General features: G+C 38.9%; 1 protein-coding gene across 2 annotated transcripts in view; it reads left to right on the top strand.

Moving 5' to 3' along the window:
- scaper (S-phase cyclin A-associated protein in the ER) overlaps positions 1-20,284 on the top strand; it is a 325,667-nt gene that overhangs the window by 140,639 nt on the left and 164,744 nt on the right. For both annotated transcript variants that reach the window (XM_059946644.1, XM_059946645.1), the window contains exon 22: positions 5,709-5,774. In XM_059946644.1, coding sequence (XP_059802627.1) covers positions 5,709-5,774 — 66 coding nt within the window. The remainder of the gene's footprint in view (positions 1-5,708; positions 5,775-20,284) is intronic.

The following is a 20,284-nucleotide window of genomic DNA, read 5'->3' as shown; positions in this document are numbered from 1 at the left end:
GACTTGTTTGGGTGTAGACATCTCAACTCTATTTAGAATTACTGACGTTTATTTTAACATAGAATATGGAGGTAAAACTAGAATAAAGTCAAGATATCTTGACTGATGACCGCTAACAATGACTCATTTACTTATTTATAAAATATCTCAAGGCATTTCACAGAAGTATTTTCAAATAAAACATTAATGCTAAGGGACAGGACAGTTTTGTGGTAGATGAACATCAATCAAGACAAAGAAGTGCAAGTAAGATAAAGGAGAATGGAAAATGAAAGGAGGGAAAGACAAACCTAAGGATATTGACGATTAATAATATGACTACACATCAAAGAGCAGTTGCAAATGAGAACAAACAAGGGATCACATTTGGAGAAGTATAGATTTCATATACGCTGTTTGGCTGGACAAATATTAAATCAAGAATGAGAAATTTTAATTTGTGCTGTTCTTGTATGGGGTCAATTTGCTATTCATTCATTCAGCTTGTTCATACATGTGCTTAGTTCATCACAGTGGTGTAAAACAATGCCAGTTTGGTCAATAATTTCTCTTTAATTATGCTTCCATCAACACCCTTGCAGTATCTTTTGATTCTAAAGGTGATATATAAATGGAAGCAGTTGTAATTTGGCACAGTGCAGAAATGTGATACACACTAATCCTCTATCTCATTTGGAGTTGTGTATAGTGCCTTGTTCTGGCAACATACTGTTTGTCTCCTGCTAGTAGCAACATATTATTCCAATGCCAAAACAATGGGGAGAAAATTACTGTCTGCTGGTTATTCAATCCTCCAGCATTTTTTCATGTTAATCTTCCTGCTGGGTTTATGAAGTATTTTATTTCATATGGGGATTTTCCAGTTTTTTTTTACTGGTTAAAATCATATTCTATAATACATGCTTCTTCACAAGCATTTTGTGTAAGTATATATTTCAAGAACATTGAGTTTCGTTACTAATTACTGTTTGTAATCAGGGAGTCAAAATCCTCTCTTATCTTTCCTGTCAGTCTCCCTTTTGTCGAGATAGTTGTGCAGTACAAGCATTGCTGATGTGAGTGACTTGGTACCAAATTACTTTGTAGTACTGTTGGACATTTCCAGCACAAGGCCTTATGAAGGTTGAAGATTGGGTGACAGCTCTCACCTGTTGATCTGGACATGGTGGAGCCAAATGCAGCAGCGGTACCTCTTATCTCTGGAAGCTGTGGCGGTTGCCAGTGTAAACAAGACAGATGGAGGCATTAGTATTTTTTTAAGCAGCAGTGGCTGCATCTTGTAAATATTCCAGCATTGCTTTGCCAATGTCTTGTAGTAGCTGCTAAGATTATTTTGTATGTTTGTGAGTAAATAAATATATTTTCAGCATTCAGATGATTGTTTAGAAGGATGATATACTGCTTATTTGCAAAACAGCTTTGACAGTTCTTTATTTTAGATCTGGTGTGTATTTGGAGTTCTTAAATAATTTCTGATCAAGAAGCTTGTACAAGTGGCTTGTAAACATTTTCCAAGAGCTCTGTCACATAATGTGAACTTTGTTTATAAATGCACTTCCTTTAGGTGGGATTATCACCAAAATAGTCAAGAAGAGAGGTCAACAATGCAGTACGACAATACTGATATATAACATAAAACCATATTTGCCCAGCTAAATGAAGTGTTCTCTTACAAATGGTAAATGTATTTGAAATGTTCTTTATCTTCCTTCATCCTAAGAGTAAAAATTAAGTGAAACATAAATATGTGGATTTATAAGCAATAGCATCTAGCACTTGCTTGCCTAAGCCAGTTATTCATTGAAAGATATATAGGAGTTACTACCACATTGATTAGCTGAGATTATTCAAGATTGTTTTTGAAATGCCAATGTGAAAAATTGTTACCTAGTTTAACAGAACTTTTCTTTAAAAACCAGCTCAGATCATCTTTCTCATCACAACCCACATCCTCTTTTTGTCATTACTTCTACTGGGGCATAGGCTGCTGACAACAGTTTACCAGAGTCCTCTGTCCTGGGCGAGTCTTTCAAGTGGTCTTCAAGTATAGCCCATCTTTGAAGATCCTACCTCTCCCAGGAATGGCACTTCAATTGGCATGTCTGTAGCTCTAGGTTTTCACAGGATGGGCTTGCTAGCCCCATTGCTAATCCTCCTTTTGCAACTGGGTTTGGGACTGTCTGTGGTAGAGTTCTTTGTCATTTTTTTTGTATGTTCTTTTAATGCTCTCCCACTAATTTTTGAATTATTATCTACAATTCTATCCATAGATTAACACTAAAGCTATTACCTGAATGGTAAGGATTTGGCCTAGATTTACTGTACATAAAGGAAAAAAAAGTCTGTTGGCCCTTGGCCCTTTGTTCTCAGTAACTTGAAACTAAGGAGAAAATAAACAGCCATAGTTTCTGATTGTTTTTAACTTTTGCCTGGAGTGCACACAGATGTCAGATAGAATTGGCTTTTCAGAATTAACCTTGGTCCAGATTCTGGCATGAAGGCTGACAATGTGGTGAAGTGTGCTGGCCAGTACCAAAGAAGCTTTGCCTGAATGAGAATCACCAACTTCAAAAGTGGAGATGGGGGGATGTGAAGGAATGTAAATCAGCCCCGCCATATGAATTTATGACCTCGTTTTTGATTGGGATTGCCAGCAAGCTGTTATTTGAAGCTGAATTATATCTGTTATTAGTCAGAAACTAATTCAGGAAATGATTAGTTTCTAACTGAGCTTGTCATGTTTTATGGATGTGTTCTCATAACATGCAAGGCAAATCACAAAGCAATAATTATACTTGGTATCTGCAGTGAGAAGCTGAATAATTTAAATATGACAAAATATAGATGCAAGAGGGACTAAGAAATTACAATACAAACATCTTCCACTAGTGACAGGAAAATACCAATCTCCTAGACATATCTCTATAATGGAAATGTACCAAATAGGTTTGCAAATCTAGAGTAACACTCAATCTGCTAGAGGAGCTCAGCAGGTCGAGCAGCATCAATGGGAGGAGAGTAACTGTCAAAATTTTGGATTGAAGCCCTACTTTACCAGCTGCACCAGGTCCTAATGCCAGGTTTTGACCCAAAACATCAACAATTTATTTTCTCCCATCAATGCTGCTCAGCTCAGTTATTCTAACAGATTGTATGTTGCTCCAGATTACAGCATCTGTGGTCTCTTTTGTCTCCATTACAAATCCTGCGGTGCCATTGTTGGGTATTTTTTTTAATGGATGTTCAAGCTATGTAAGAAGTCCTCTTCCAGCAATCATTCCTTCTCCAATTCTTAGGGCAAAAAATGGTGTTGTTTAACCTTTATCATTTTGTAGTCTTTTCAGTGATGGATAAGCTGATGTGATAGGTTTAAGTTTTCACATCTGCAAAGCAACTTTTCCTGTGAAGTAAATTTTGATTTCAATAACGTTCTTGTCTGGGAGATGTTCTTGTTGCTTCATTTATACCTAAAACTCTAAGAGTATTGCCTACTGTAAAATCTTGCATGAGTTACGGTTCAGTTAGGAAGCTTGTGGGTTGATAAGCACTTATGTATATGGAACAACTGGATATTGCAGAAAAGAGACCAGCCTGTCAAATTAGACGTAGAACATAGGACATTACAGCACAGTAATTTCGTCCATGATGTTCTACCAATCTTTTAACCTACGGTAAGATCAATCTGACCCTTCCCTCCTACATAACTCTCCAATTGTCTATCATCCATGTTCCTATCTAAGATATTCTTAAATGCTGCTAACGCATCTACCTCCAACACCACCCCTGGCAGGGCATTCTACTCATTCAGCGCTCAGAGTAAAAACAAACAAACAAACAACTTACCTCTGACATCCACCCTATACCTTCGTCCAATCACCTTAAAATTATGTCCTCTTGTATTAGGCACCTTAGTATTCTTGCAGTATTGAATGTGTAACACAAGTCACTACCAGCTTTAGTACACTGTATAGTAGTTATGGAGGATACACAGAATTTGTTGTGTTATTAGTTGCGGTTGTTAGCATTCTCCTCAGCTACCCATCGCCTCCCCCAGTGCCCCCCCTTCCCTTTCTCCCATATTCCAATGTCCTCCTTTTCAACATTGCCTGTTTCACCTATCACCTCCCAGGTTTTTACTTCATTCCCCTCTCGCCTACCTTCTCACCTTCCCCCTCACCTGGTCTCACCTATCACCTGCCAGCTGCAATGTTCCCTCTAATTTGTAATGACCAGAGTGCGCAAAAGATCTTGAGCTGTGCAATTTTTTTGCTGAGTGACAACATGTGCAATCTGACTATTTTCTTCAATAAAAACAGTTCTAAAATGTGCAGACAGGTCATCACAAACTCCACGCTGTCAATACTGTCCACATCAGAAACCAGAAATGAAACGAGATTGTGTACAATTGTGAAATATACTTACCGTGCCAGCAAGGTAGAGGATGGCAACCTTTTGTGCACAGTTTAAATTCCTTTGCTAGTAGCAAAAGATGTGTGGCCGGCTTGAATTCCTTTGCTTTCCCCAATTTCTTATTCTGGCTTCTTATCCCTTCCTTCGCAGTCCTGATGAAGGCTCTTAACTCAAAAATGTTGACTTTTATTCCCCTCCATAGATGCTGCCTCATTTGCTGAGTTCTTCCAGCAGTATATGTGTCTTGCTCAAGATTTCCAGCATCTGCAGAATCTCTTGAGATTATTGTTACTTTATCAACAGTTTTTCCCATTAGTTTGCTATAATTCCTCACTGGACCCCGACAAGTTATGGTTGCTAGTTTCCTTGAGCTGAATATAATTGAAGAATTGTTGATCATTGGTATAGTTAGGACTAAAGCAACGTGCATCTGTGGTGAACTAAGAGCTCTAAATGCTACCTTCACTGCCTACAAGTGGTGCTCACATAACTTTTGGCTATTTTATCTTGATTATATCCCTGTTTATGTGAACTCGCCATCCACATGTACTTAAATGTAAATGTAAATTTGTCATATTTCCTGACAATATTAGAAGAAGGCTGTTTGGCCAATCAAATCTATAGCAACTCTCTGAATTCCCACATGTCCCATTAATATGCCCTATTATTTCCCTGCAACCCATCCTTCTGCCACTCACTTACAACTGTCAGCATATCTTTGGGACATTGAAAGAAACTAAAGCAAACAGGGGAAACCACAGAGCAATGTAAAGAATAAACAAACTCCAAGTGAAATGCACACAAGCCTAGAAATAAACCCTGGTCACTGAAGGTGTGTGCACCATTATTAACCATTGTATCACTGTGCCAGCCAATATCAAAGCAATTGAAAATAAAGTTAAAAAAATCACTGGAGTTTGCTGAGAATGCTGGCTAGAGCAAGCAGTTTTTCTGAATGCAGTAAGGACCATTTTTAAATTGGATAAAATTAAAGTTAAGTAAAAATGTAACTAACACATCGTAGAACACTGGTTTGGGTGAGTAACACTGAGCACAGATGAATGAAGGTATCAAAGATATAGCAAGGGGTTAGGTTGGGTTACTCTGTTGCAACCTACTGTTGCAACCTACATTTTGCAGAAGGGTTTGAGGAAACCCCCATAAGAAAAGGAACATGTGACAAAGCAAAATAGTTTATTCTGCATAGAAATGATAAACAATGCATGTTAAACATTTAAAATCTGTTTAAGGTTTTTCTGCTAATGTTTGAATGGCTTTCTTCTGTTCCCTATATGCAGGGGTAAAGAGTATGAAAGCTCACTGGAAACCAAAGCTCAGATTCCAGACTCTCCCTTCAAAGCAAAGTAAGTGCTTATTTAAATAGATGAGGCTTATTTAATGTGTAAGCAGCAATTAAGCTGTTATGAATAGAGGTTGCTAGCTCCTTATTTGGAGGGCAGCATTGGTAAATTAAGTTTGAGATTGTGTGTTGTAATAAAACAAATAATGCTAGAAATACATCACACTGCCTGCATTAAAGAGGGAAGAAAATTTTAAGGTCTTAAAGACCTTGGACAAAGATAGATGGGTAAATAATTTATTTTGGAGTAGCAAAAAACTTTAAGGGAAGGATTGGAGAACAGGTGAAGGAAACTAGAAGAGCAATCCCAGCTGCTGTGCTTCATGGCTCTCGATGAATCTTAAGGAAATAACTGGTTATGATAACAGACCAGGTGGAAACAGAAGACTTAACAAAAAGTAAAGGGATCATTTGCTATCTGCTGTATGATTACCAAAATCATACTCTGGCAGTTGTTACAGAGGTATGTCAGCGGGGTTACGAATTTCTCAGAGATTTGATTATCATAATAGGAACTTGTCTTCCAGCTTCTTCTGTTTGTGTTATGAATATAACTGAGGCAATGAACAAAACAATAGCATGAATTAATTTAGGATCTTGATTTTCCATTTAGTCTAGACTTAACTGTGTTAAGTGAAGCTGAGCCATTAAGAAGAGGCAGATGTGAAGTAGTTGATTTCAGTTACATTTGGCCACCCTTTTCCTGAGGTAAAGAATAATAGCAACTGGGCCTCCTGCTTCTGATCACTGTTGAGTGGTCTTTGCTTAGAAAATGTCTGAATGGCAGTCCTAGGATGAGGACAGGTTTCATAATGATTGTGATGGTTCTCAGACAGTGTAGTCAGAGAATACTCTCTGAACACTCATATGGCCACTTGCAATAAGAGCTGCTAGTATCTGCAAAACGAGAACTAAGGCACCAGCTGGTGGCTTGAGTAGTGGAAGACAAGCCACTTTGCGTTCTTACATACAATAGGTGGACAGAACACTAAACAATCTGGTTTTAAAAACAATCTGATCATCTTTACCCAAGTCTATGCAAATAACCATTCCCAAAAATAATTAGTATCATTTCTAGAGTCATTAGTTTTATATCCTCTCAGCAGATACTGTGTTGGAGGAGTTTGAGTTCAGCAGTGTGTGGGAGTCCAATTAATGAGAGAAATGGGTAATTTTATTCATGAATATGTGTCGTTTCAACAGAATATGTTAATTCCACACTGTCAAACACTTAGGGTCTGCTTTGGACTAACTTCTCCCTTAATGTCTTCAAAACTTAATGCTTAAATGAGGTGGGTGGGGAAATGGTATGATACAATTATGCATGCATTGAGATCCTTGTGAATAGTTGTACTAGATGGAGTTGTTCTCAAGCATCTGTTGAGAGAGGTGTCTAGTTACCTTCTAGCTGTGAATTACACTGCTTCAGCTCATGATGCGATGAGGAAAGCTATATTTTGCTGTATGTCCTAGGGAGGGAAGGAGGAGAGTTCCATTAGGGGTTCCTGCTCCTTATTGTTGCCAGCTACTAGGAAATGCAGGGATAAGGATACAATAGAGCTCTGCTCTGATGTCTTTTTCCCAGTTGAAGAGCACTGCCTGCACATATTGATGGGCACTGGTAGTCTCAGTGAGATAGAAGAGAGTTAGCAATGCTTATAACTGTCAGCATGAATCATCAATTTCAATTGTGGATAAAAAGGAGGTTATATTGGCTCTGGTTTAGTACCATTTCATTATGTTTAATTTGTTGTGCAATTACTGTATTATTATCAGCAATGTGTAGAGACAAAGTTTGTACATCAATTGACATGATAGTCATTAGGAAGATAAATCTGATGAGCATGTGAATGTTTGATTAAAGATTCATATAACCTATTAATTATTCAAAATGCAACCCAAGTTCATGTTGTCCTGTTCCTTTCAATGAGTGTTGGTCATCAGAAATAGAATCACAGAGCACTACAGCACAGAAACAGGCCCTTTTTTTTCCCTTCTAGGCCATGTCAGTTGGTGTTTTGCCTAGTTCCATCTACCTGCACTTGACCAAACTCCTTCATTACTCTCTCATCCATGTACCCATCTAAAATTCAGTTAAATGTTACATTTGAAGCCATATCCTCCTCTTCCTGTTAGGTCATTCCAAGCTCACCCCACCTCAAATTCCTTTTCGTATTCACCTTAAATATTCCACCTTTCACCCTAAACTTATGACCTCTGGTTCTAGTCTCATCCAACCTGAGGGGATAAAGCCTACATGCATTGACCCTATCCATATCCCTCATAATTTTTTTTATACTTCTACAAGGTCTCTCATTCTCCAGTGAATAAAGTCCTAACCTAGTCGATCTTTCCCTATAACTCAAGTCCTAGCAATATCTTTGTCAATTTTCTCTACACTCTTTCCAAGTTTTTGTTATCTTTCCTGTAGGTTGGTGACCAGAACTGCATACAATACTCCAAGTCTGTCCTCAGCAACATCTTACACAACTTCAACATAACATCCCAACTCCTGTACTCAATGATCTAATTTTTGAAGGCAATATGCCAAAAGCTCTCTTTATGACCTTGCTTTCAAGGAATTGTGGATCTGTATTTTCAGGTCCTTTTGTTCTATCATACACCTTACCAATCCCTGCAACACGGTACTAGTCATAGACCTCCAGTCAGAGAGGCAGCCATCTATTAGCAGTCTGTGGCTTATCTCGCTCAGCCAATGTTGAATTCAATTGACTAATTCAACATGAATGCCATGCGACTTAACCCTCTGGACCAGCCTTCCATGTGGAACTTTGCTAAAGGACCTTCTAAAATCCATACCCCATCTTTTCCTTCATTAATTTTCTTGGTATTTTCTTCAAAGACTCCATAAGATTGGTTAGACCCAATCTGGCCATGTCTATCCAAATACTTATGTATTCAGTCCTTTAGAATACCTTCCAGTAATTTACCCATGAATGATGTCAGACTCACTGGCTTATAATTTTTAAGCTTATTCTCAGAGCCTTTCTTAAACAGCAGAACAACAACAGCTATCCTCCAGTCCTCTGGCACCTCACCCATGGCTAAGGATATTTAAATATCTCCACTAAGGCCCTTACAATTCTACCTCTTTTTATTCCTCTCCACCATTTGCCATGTATATTTTTTGGCAGAAGGAAAGAAGCTATTGCTGATACATTGCCTGTGTGTCTTCAGCCTCCAGCACCTCCTCCCTGATGGTAGAAATGAGAAGGGGGATGCCCTAGGTGGTAGGGGTCCTTTTTGAGGCATTACTGTTTAAAGATGCCCTCTTCTGGGGAGGCTAGTGCCCATGGTTGAGCCTGCTGAGTTTGCACCCCTCTGCAGCTTCTTCTGATCCTGTGCATTGGCCTCTCTATACCAGACTGTAATCTGCTTGATATTTCTTAAATGGCTGGTGATGTTTCTAATTTTCTTGGTTGAACTTCTGTTGTATCCTTCCGTGATATATTTTTCTACTACAACTTTCTGTGGTGAGATCAACAATTGGAGGAACATAAATTTCCATTTACAGTCAGCTGGGTGATCTTTAAAGCATTTTCGTTGTTAAGCTGCGTTGAAGCATATTCAAAATTATGAAGTTTTTGTACCATTGAATATGTCATAAATAGAACTACAAGACTTACAGTGCAGATTGCAATGAAACTGAATGTAACTAACCATCAAACTTGTGGTTACTATGATTTTGTTTTGCAAAAGAGTGTTGTAAATGTAGAAGTTTTAGGGTTCTTATTCTTTCTGTTTATTATCATATGCAAGTAGTTGGTCAGAGATCAGAATTCCACCTTCTCCAGTTCAAATAGATAAATTGGCTGCCTTAAGCTTCATGGTACCATAAGGCTTCTTCTTGAAGCATGTTTATTGTGATATGACATATCCTGATCGCCATATTTAATCCTTTTTCTAGCATCGGCACTTTTTTTTTAAACTTCACTACCACTGTAAAATCTGCTATTTATGATTCAAATGACAAGTATTTCAGATTGTCAGCTGATAGTAAATTAAATGGCTGATGGAAAACAGCAAGACCAGTATTTGCATATTTTCATTGTCTTATGAAAATGGGGCAGCATGGTGGTTAATGCTTTACAACGTTTGTTTTCAGTACTCTGGTTTCCTCCTACAATCCAAAGACATCAGAACCAGGTTTATTATCGCCGGCATGTGATGTGAAATTTGTTAACTTAGCAGCAGCAGTTCAATGCAATACGTAATCTAGAAGGAAAAAAACAGAATAAAATAATGATAAATAAGTATATCAATTACAGTATATGTATTAGTAGGATTAGTAATTCAGATTAGTTGTTTAATTGGACACATGGGTGTAATTGGGTGATGCGGGCTCATTGTGCTGGAAGAGCCTGTTATCGTGCTGTATCCCTAAATAAAAAAAAAATAAAATTATCTATAAATGCATGCACTGACAAGGCTGAAAATAATTCTTTCTACTTAGTATTACAAAATGCTTTCTAGATCTCAATGTATCTGCCATCCACAATCCCACACCAAAATATCCCTCTCCAGTATTAGATTAGATTAGATTCAACTTTATTGTCATTGCGCAGAGTACAGAAACAAAGCCAAATGAAATGCAGTTAGCATCTAACCAGAAATGTAAAGAATAGTGTTATTTACAAAATAACTGTGAATAAAAAATAAGTGCTACAGCACACAAATATTAAAGTACTGAGACAGTACAATATGGGTGCAATACTGCGTAGCGCTGTGATGTGAGGTTCAGCAGGGTCACAGCCTCAGGGAAGAAGCTCTTCCTGTGGCTCCTGTAGCGCCTACTGAATGGGAGGAGAGTAAAAAGTCCATGGTTAGGGTGAGATGCATCCTTGATAATCCTGCCCAGGCAGCGTTTATGGTAGATGTTCTCAATGGTGGGCAATTGAGTGCCGATAATCTACTGGGCTGTTTTCACCACACGCTGGAGTGCTTTGCAGTCCAATATGGGACAATTGCCATACCACACTGAGATGCAGTTGGTGAGTATGCTCTCAGTGGTACAGTAGTAAAAGTCCATCAGTATCCTGGGACAGATGTTCTTGATGCTCCACAGGAAATAAAGGCGCTGTTACGCCTTTTTGATCAGGATGGAGGAGTTCAGGGACCAGATGAGATCCTTGGAAATGTGAACAACAAAGAAGTTGAAGCTTGATACACACTCCACTACAGCTCCATTGATGTAGATGGGGACGTGAGTGTGGCTCTTAGCATGCCTGAAGTTCACAATGATCTCCTTGGTCTTCTGGGTGTTAAGGGCCAGGTTGTTGTCGGCACACCACGTGGCTAGGTGCTGGACTTCGTCCCTGTAGGCCATCTCGTCACCCCCTCTGATCAGGCCAGTCACCGTGGTGTCATCTGCGAACTTGATTATGGAGTTAGAACCATGTACAGGAACACATTTTTAGGTGAAAAGGGGGTACAGAAAAGGGCTCAGCGCACAGCCTTGAGTGCGCCGGTGTTCAGGGTGAGAATGGGAGAGGAGTGGTTGTCTAATTTAACAGATTGGGGTCTGTTAGTCAGAAAGTCCAAGGTCCAATTGCAGAGGGATGAGTGATACCAATCTGGCAAAGTTTGGCGATCAGCTTGGAGGGTGGGGGGGGGTGGTCACAGAATTGAATACCGAAGTGAAGTCAAAGAACAGCATTCTGACGTAAGATTTGGGGCTGACAAGTGGGTCAGGGTAGAGTGAAGTGCCATGGGGATAGCCTCCTCTGTTGACCTGTTGGTGCTATAGGCAAATTGATGGTAGTGGGCAGACAGGATTTCGGATCTGATAGAACCAATCTCTCAAAGCACTTTGTAGTGATGGGGGTGAGTGCAACTGGGAGGAAGTCATTCAGATCCATGGCAGTGGAATGCTTTGGCACTGGCACAGTGGTGGCGATCTTGAAGCTTGTGGGGATAACTGCCTGGGCCAGGGACAGATTGAAAATGTCAGTGAAGACCCTGGCCAACTGCCCTGCACAGACCCTGAGCACATGGCCAGGTATTCCATCCAGACTAGCTGCCTTCTGTATATTCACCCTGCTCAAGGTGGCGCAAACATTGGAGGTGGAAAGTAAGAGAGGCAGTTCACCAGGTGGGAGATCCGCTTTGAGTGTGACCTCCCTGTTCTCATGGTGTAGAAGTAATTGAACTCGTCAGGGAGTGAAGCAGAGCTGGAAGGGAGCACAATTCTAGGTGGTTTGAAGTCTGTAATAACCTGTATGCCATGTCACATGCGTCAGGGGTCCAAGGAGTTGAAATGCTCCTCGATTCTCTGTTTCTATATGTGTTTAGCCTAGAGATTCCCCTCCTCAGTTTGGCCCTCGCTGAGCTGTAAGCCTCCCGGTCTCCAGACTTGAAGACTGAATTTCTGGCTTTGAGCAGGAGGCGAACCTCTCTGTTCATCCATGGTTTCTGGTTGAGGAAAATTTTTATTTGATTTTGTGATGTCACTCTATCTACACACTTGTTGATGTGCTCAAGGACAGAGTTGGTATATAAATCAATGTTAATCTGAGAGTCTGTGGTGGCATGGGCAGCAAATGTGCACCAGTCTGTGTGCTGGAATTGGTGCCGAAAAGCAGAGTCAGCACCCTCCAGACAGATCTTAATAGTCTTCATCATGGGTTTCACACATTTAATGACCTGGCTATACTTGAGAAGCAGAAACAATGAAAGATGGTTAGACTGTCCCAGGTGGGGGAGGGTAGTGGCTTTGTAAGCATCAGCCACATTTGTGTAGACATGATCTAAGGTTTTATTTCCCCTTGTGGTGCATGATACATATTGGTAAAATCTTGGAAGCACGGTACATAGGTTGCAATGATTAAAGTCCCAAGCGACAGTATGCCCATGAAATTAACAAAAAAAAAATCAGTTAAATACTCCGAATTAAACTTTCTTTCACAATTCTACTCTCTATTGATCAACTATTCTTTTCACAAATTTCACTCCCTTTTGATCAAGTGATTTCTGTCCAAATGCTTGGTCACCCTGTCTATGATAATAGATTCAAGCTACTTCCGTACAATTGAAGTCTTAGAGTTGTGCTAATTGTTCTGCAGGTAGTGGGTTAGGAATTCATTAATCTACATCTGTAATTTCACTAGCTTAATTTGGTAGGTCTTGTGATGCAAAATTTGTCTTGTGAAAGTAGTTTGAGGTATTCATGTAAAATGGTATCAGGTTGGAGAACCACTATGTCTTAATCTCAGTGCATATGATATTCTTTTTCCTGTTATAGGGATGGCAGTAGCTGTCATTTAAAATAGAAAAGATTTACATGAAAGCCTGAGGGGGAGCTCATGATTATTATCATTTGCACAAGAGTACAAAGAGCTCTCTTTTCTCACTGTCTCAGTCAAAAGCATGCTTCAACAATGAAACACTGACAGAAGATATCATAATTCAGCGATTAAAGTGAGTCCTAAAGATGACATAATGTGTATTTCAATTGAATTTCCAATGCAAATTCAGAAGTAATACATATTATGTGCTTTATTCTTTTGCCTCGAATGGGTGAAAACTTGGAATGTTAACGTGAAATGTAGTTGAGTAGCATTATTGGCTGCTTTACCGTTGCCGGCTTTCAAAAGTAATACAGCTACTTTTCCATTCTCTGTGTACTGGTTAGAGGGGAAAAGATGAAGCTTGTAGAACATTTCTTTTTGACGCCATATTATGAGAGTTTGTATTGGGACATCCAACACTCTGTTATTGGCTGGGGTCATGAGTATGAATATAGTTTATGCATACTTTTGACAGATGAAAGCTTTGTTCAGTGAAATAGCTGCTAGCAGAGCTTTTGGCAATAAGGTTTATTAAAACCATGAAGTATGAAAAGCTCACCATACATAGACTTAATATGCCACAGAAACTCCCATGCATAGTTTGCAGTGCTTACTATGTCAATGAAGGCAAACTAGGTATCTAGTTTAGTATCCAGAAGGATCTCACAAGCAGATGATGATGATTGTGATTACTGAAGAGAAATGTTTGCCAGTATCAGCAACCTGATCCTTCAGACTAGGTAGGCATGACCTTAGTTTAACATCTCATTCATGGGACAGTGCTATCAAAAATGAACTCTCAGTGCTGCAGTGAAGTATCATAGTAGATAGGGTATTCAGCATCAAGAATTTGACTCCTGATTAGATGTGTCAGCAATTGAGCAAAACAGATATTGGCATGAACCCTCTAAATGCCAGCAAATGCAAAAAGATTTGGCAGCATGGTAGAATTAATATTTGATTGTGGAACTCAAACGGAAGTATAATCAGTTTTAGTGGTGATTACCAAGTGTTGGCTTGATTGAACGATCATTTTATCTTCAGTGATAGTTCAATCAACTTTAAGAGAGAGTACAGAAAGGAAAATGTATGCAAAGATCTGTTAAGAAGGATTACTACATTTTTACTGTCAGTCACATAATCATGAAGCATCACCATCTTTCTTGAAAGTACAAGGGTAAGAAAAAAAATTGGGGCAGAATTCTGCAGATGCTGGCATTAACAGAGAATGCTGGAAAGTAGATTGTGTGACATCAGAGAAAGTTTAAGTTTTGGATCAAGGATATGTAAACTGAAATGGACAGGGAGAAGGTGAGCATGTTTTAAGTAGAGGGGAGGAGTGGAGGTAACAAAGGAACTTATCATGACAGGATGAAGACCAAAGTTGCCTAGTTCTGCCTAGTGAAGGGTCTCAGCTCGAAATGTCTACTGTGCTCTTTTCCATAGATGCTGCCTGGCCTACTGAGTTCCTCCAGCATTTTGTGTATGTTGCTTGAATTTCCAGCATCTGCAGATTTTCTCTTGTTTCTTCCTAGTTCCATCTACTTCCACCTGGATAATATCCCTCCAAACCAATGTCCAAACTTCTCTTAAATGTTACAATTGGACTTGCATCTACCATTTCTGGTAGCTTGCACCACATTGAGTAAAGATTCCCTCAGATTTGCCTTAAATAATTTCACATTTCACCCTAAACCTATGACCTCTAGTTCTAGTCTCACCCAACCTGAGGAGAAAAAGCCTGCATGCTTTTACCCTTTCGATACCCCTCATATGTTCAACATTTTTGAAACATTGCAGGAGATGGTGGAATGGTGAATTAAAGTGACATGGAAACGGAAGGTTAAAATTATCCTTGCGGGTTCAACATGTGTTCTGGTCATCCAACATGTGTTTGGTTTCTCCAATGTAGAGGGAAGAGATGGGAAAGATTTCATTACAATTAAGGAATGACAATGTTAAACAAATTTGTAGAAAAGGGTAACTTTTTAAATGTAGGCAATCCCTTGTGTAGCCATTAGGTTACAGAAATTTCTTCTTACAGAATTCATAGATCACACAAAAATTTTAATAAAATTCACATGGGAAAATAAAGTAAATAAATAGACACATTTTTTTTCCAGCTCATGTTTCATGATGCATGTGCAGATGACACAGCTTCACATTCAAGAAAATCCTGATGACGGTAATTTCTAGGCTCACTAAATTCTTCATAACATGGGGTGGCGGAAGGATCACCTCTAGTGGATTATCTCTTCTACAATCAGGAAAGTGTAGCTTTCATTGTGGTAAATACTTTTAGGAAGTCTTAGTGTATGTAAATTTTTAGTCATAGTCCATCAAGTCAAGATATAAATGGGTGGTGCTGTTCATTTTGTCCTCAACAGACAACCCTTCAGAATTCTGCTATCTGCCCTTCGACATAAAACTTCCTAACATTGTAATGGGCAAATTGAATGTATTATATTAGTAGTTTGAAGTTCATGCCAGGTGCCTGAAATTCAGCCCTGAAAGTCTGAATTATTGCGCCAATTCAGACTATCCAAGTGTATATTTGTCTCCAAAGTATATTCCTGTGAGAAGCCCATCTCAGTCAGAAGAATCAATTGAAAGAGTCTAATTACTATTTGATGGATAGATGTTCCATGATTTAGTTAAATAGGCTAAGTGTTCTCAACCCCAAACTAAAAAGAAGATGAAGACATGGCTCAGGGAAAAGCTGTGATCATACAGTCAATTCAGCACATCCAAGAAGAGTTAGCTGCTTACTTGAGATGTTTTTGTGTTCTGCTAATGGCAATAGCCATTTCAGGTTCAGACACTTCATCTGGACTGAAGTGTGGAGGGAAGATAATTCCTCCCCTATCTCCCCGGATGGGTACATACCCTTTAACTTACAGTCCAGATGAGGGGTCTTGAACAGAAGTATCTATTTCCCTACATAGATGCTCGACCCATTGAGTTGCTCCAGCTTTTTGAGCTGCTCTGGATTCCAGTGCCTGTAGTCTCTTGTGTCTCTATTCATTAGGCTGACAACTGCCCTATATTTATAAAGTTGCTTTGAAATTGAGTACCACAGCTACTTAATGTATGTAATGTTCTCCACTTGGTGTAGGCAGTCCTTGGTATAAACACAGTATTTGCACAGAACACTTTAAAACAGCGTAAACAGTGGATTGAGTAGTGTAGCAATGGAGGAATTCATGATCTTCATGTTTATTCATACAGTATATGTTCAGTAATGAATGGCAAATAGATCTTTATTGATTGTAAAAGAATGTTATCCTGGCAAAATCATTGCATGTTATGATCCTATAATGTGGAGAATAGCAAAAAAAAATTCAGAAGATCCACATTAATTGTATGCCCCTGAGTCTGATGATCCAAGGAAATAATAAGAGAGTAATGGCAAGAGATGAAAGAATATGATGGGGCAATGAATCTTCAAAAAGCCTAATTCATTCAAAGCCAACTTTGATTGGTTTGAATGTTTCAATAATCATGCAAACCTGCATATATAAGTTTTCTCTGGTGGAGGCAGCAAGTGCAGATACCATGGCAGCAGAAAATTTTCCAAAGGATCTGGAACAAATCATTAATAAATGTGACCACTCTCCTACTGCTTAACATGGATGAGAAGATGATGCCTACAATCACACTCAACTGAATTGATGAGAAACATGCTGCAAATCTCAAAGCAACTCAATGTATATCCTTTGGCCTGAAGGCATTGCTCCTGGTGGCCCAAGTTTAAGCCTCTCTCAGTCTACCATTCAGAAAAACTAAGTATTCAGAGGGAATATGAAAAGGCCAGTCTTTCATGGAGTTGCACCCTAACAAAAGATCTTGATGAAGAGTCTCGGCCTGAAACATTGATTATTTATTCCCCTCCATCAATGCTGCCTGACTTGTTTGCTATTCTATCACGATGTTTTCCTCTCCCTTCATCGAAGTATTTTATACAAAATATATCCCACATGATGGAACCTTGCATGTCAATGACATTGCCCTTGGACATCCAGTTAATATTAAGGATGCATGCTGACAACATCAAAGTAATGTTTTGGTGCCTGCCTTACTTCATTCTTGCAACCTGTGTTACCATAGGTACCATTCTTACAACATGTATATCATACCAGGTTGGCATCACTATGTTCAAGGTTTATGACCAGCAGCACATTTCAGTGCCAAACCCACTATTGAGGAAATTTGTGAGAGGTACATTGGGGAAAAATAATTATACAATACAGTCGGCCCTCCTTATCCGCGGGGGATTGGTTCCAAGACCCCTTGGGGATACCAAAAAACGCAGATGCTCAAGTCCCTTATTTAACCTGGCTCAGTGCAATGGTCTTTAGGACCCAGCGGAACCCTGGACTTTATTTAACACGTTCAGTGCAGTGGGCATTATGACTCGACGGTGCAGCTCTGAATCCACGGTGTTTCTGTTCACGAAAGTAATCATGATCACGATTGAAAATAAGGTGGAAATAATAAAGCGATCGGAAAGAGGAGAAATGCCATCGGTCATTGGAAAAGCATTAGGCTACAGTCGTTCAACAATCGGAGTGGACCATGTGAAAGGCCCTGCCGCAATGAAAGCTACAGTTATTACTAAGCAACGCAGCGGTTTAATTATTGAAATACGTATGTTTCTGAAGTGTTTTATCTGCATAGAAAGGTAAAATATATACTAATTATACTAAGAAAAACAGTTGACTAACTGACGCTAAATAATACAGGTACCTGTTCCGACTTCAAATCCGACTTAAAGATGGACTCAGGAATGGAACTGATTCATAACCCAGGGACTGCCTGTACTTTTAAGTCATTTCTAGATTACTTATAATACCTAATACAATGTAAATGCTATGTAAAAGTTGTTATATTGTATTGTTTAGGGAATAATGACAAGAAAAAATAGTCTGTACATGCTCAAACAACAAGTGCTGGAGAGAGAACTTCTGGGTTTTCCCAATCCACTGTTGGTTGAATCCGCGCATAAGGAAGGCCGACGGTAAATGAATTCCTCTTGTAATCCGTGGTGTATTGAGGAAATTAAGGCCAGCATTTGTACATGATTTCCATGGACTTACAAGCCTGCAAAATTTCCCTGCCATTGTCAAATTGGTAAATGAGGCTAGGTTTGAAGAAGTATCTCAGGGTGAATGGAGTTCCAAGATGAGAGTTCACAAATAAGGATCTGTTCAAGCTTGAACAACAAAGATCAAATGGCACTGATAGCACCACCTCCACCAGCTAAATGCAAAAAAGCACAAGAGGTGTGGGAGGTAACGATCCGAACAGATTATGATGGGAGATGACATGCTTTATGAGATGAAATAGAAGAGAATTACTTGGAAGGCCTTGAACACTTCCCTTAATCTTTGTTCATCATCATCAGGAACAGTCATAGGAAGAATATTTACCATTAACGTCAGATACCCTTATACAATTGTGAACCCTGGTGATAAATTTGCATTTGCCCTCCCTCACTTCCATGAGACATTTAACGACAGAAGTAAGATGAAGAATATTTTTGGGAATATTCTCTGTGAGACTATCTTCGTCAAAGGTTATTGGGAGTAGAATCTTTGAGCAGATCCCTAATAAGTAGGGATATCATTAGGTTATCATTAACTAGAAATTGTAATACTATTTGTATATTGAGACTGCAAATAGATCACAACTGCCTCATATACTGTATATGGAGATAAGAACTAAGAGCAGGTGTAAAACTTGTGAAAGTCTGCTCTGTTGTTCACTAAAAATATGGCTAACCGGATTATAGCCTCAATTCCACATTGTAACCTACTCTGGCGTTTCAAGATTGTCAGAAAATTTCTACCTCCAATGACCTTTGAGGAAGAGAAAGTTAAGAGTTTCAGTTTTCAAAAGAAGTCTCTGTTCTGTCCTTAAATGTCTGAATTTTCGATAGCATCTTCTTGTTTTAGACTCTACCACAAGAAAAGGGGTCAACAATGAATCATAAATGTTTCATTTGCTTTGTTTTAATCTTATTTTAAATATTGTTTGGTAATAAAATACTTTTCGCTGTAATTTTTAGTGTTGGGTTGTTTGATCACGACTCCAGAACTCTAGAACATGACCAGGATCCTTGTATTAAAGCTAATGGAAAATAAATTTTCACCTAGCACCTAGTTTACCCAGAAAATATCCCTTCGTAAGTTGAGGAACATTTTCATTAATTTATGTTTTCCATGTAACCACTTGGAATTCATCCACAGTTTATATTCCAGGGCCCTGCCCTGTTTAATTTAGTTCAAAAACACTCAATTTTTCCATTGTGTATATACTAAAGGAATCTTCTTATCACTCTCATAAACTGACTTCAGCAGTTTTGGGAGTTACTTGTACAGGGATCCAAGCTGTAGGAATGAGTAAGAAGTGTTTAGCCAAAAAGATGGCAGATGAGTGCTGCATTATTAGTCATTATACAGAGATGAAAAACGGGGCCGTGTTCAAGGTAAAATCATCTTGATTTACTTCCAGGAAATCTCCTGATTGGGAAACAAATCAAAGCCCTTGGAAGGCTGCCTGAGCCATCCTTCTACATTACTGAAATGTTTATGCATTACCACAGTGTAAGATGGTCTATATTGTAGATAAAACATCAGATTCTTCAAACTGCTCAGAGCCTTCTATGCACCTTAAACCTTTGACATATTCCAAAAATTTGCATAGATTTTGAATATGGAATGACATTAAGAGGTGTACCATTTGGTGTAATTGAACTAAACCCAGAGGTTTAGCATAGGAGATATGAAATTCCTATCTATTGATTTATTAATTTGTGAGCTGGTACCATTTGGTGTAATTGAACTAAACCCTGAGGTTTAGCATAGGAGATTATGAAATTCCTATCCATTGATTTATTAATTTGTGAGCTGGCATCTGAGAAAGAAAAATGGCTATGAAAGCTTTGGTATTGTCAACCTAACCCCAACTGATTTGAGTTCTTATGAAGGGTCTCAGCCCAAAATGTCAACTATTTATTCCTTTCCATAGGTACCTAACCTGCTTGAGTTCTTCCAGCATGTGTGGTCCCATCAGTTACCTTAACCCACAGTATCAAGTCATCGTCAATCCCAAGGGGCAGGGAGGATTGTAGCATTTCTGTCATGTCACTTTTGAATTCCTACTTGGGTTCTGAAATACAACTTCTAATTGTCAGAGCATCTGCAAG

The sequence above is a fragment of the Hypanus sabinus genome, chromosome 21, assembly GCF_030144855.1.
Source record: "Hypanus sabinus isolate sHypSab1 chromosome 21, sHypSab1.hap1, whole genome shotgun sequence".
NCBI classification, from domain to species: Eukaryota; Metazoa; Chordata; class Chondrichthyes; order Myliobatiformes; family Dasyatidae; genus Hypanus; species Hypanus sabinus.
The sequence above is the reverse complement of the archived record's forward strand: the minus strand, read 5'-3'. Positions and strand labels throughout refer to the sequence as shown.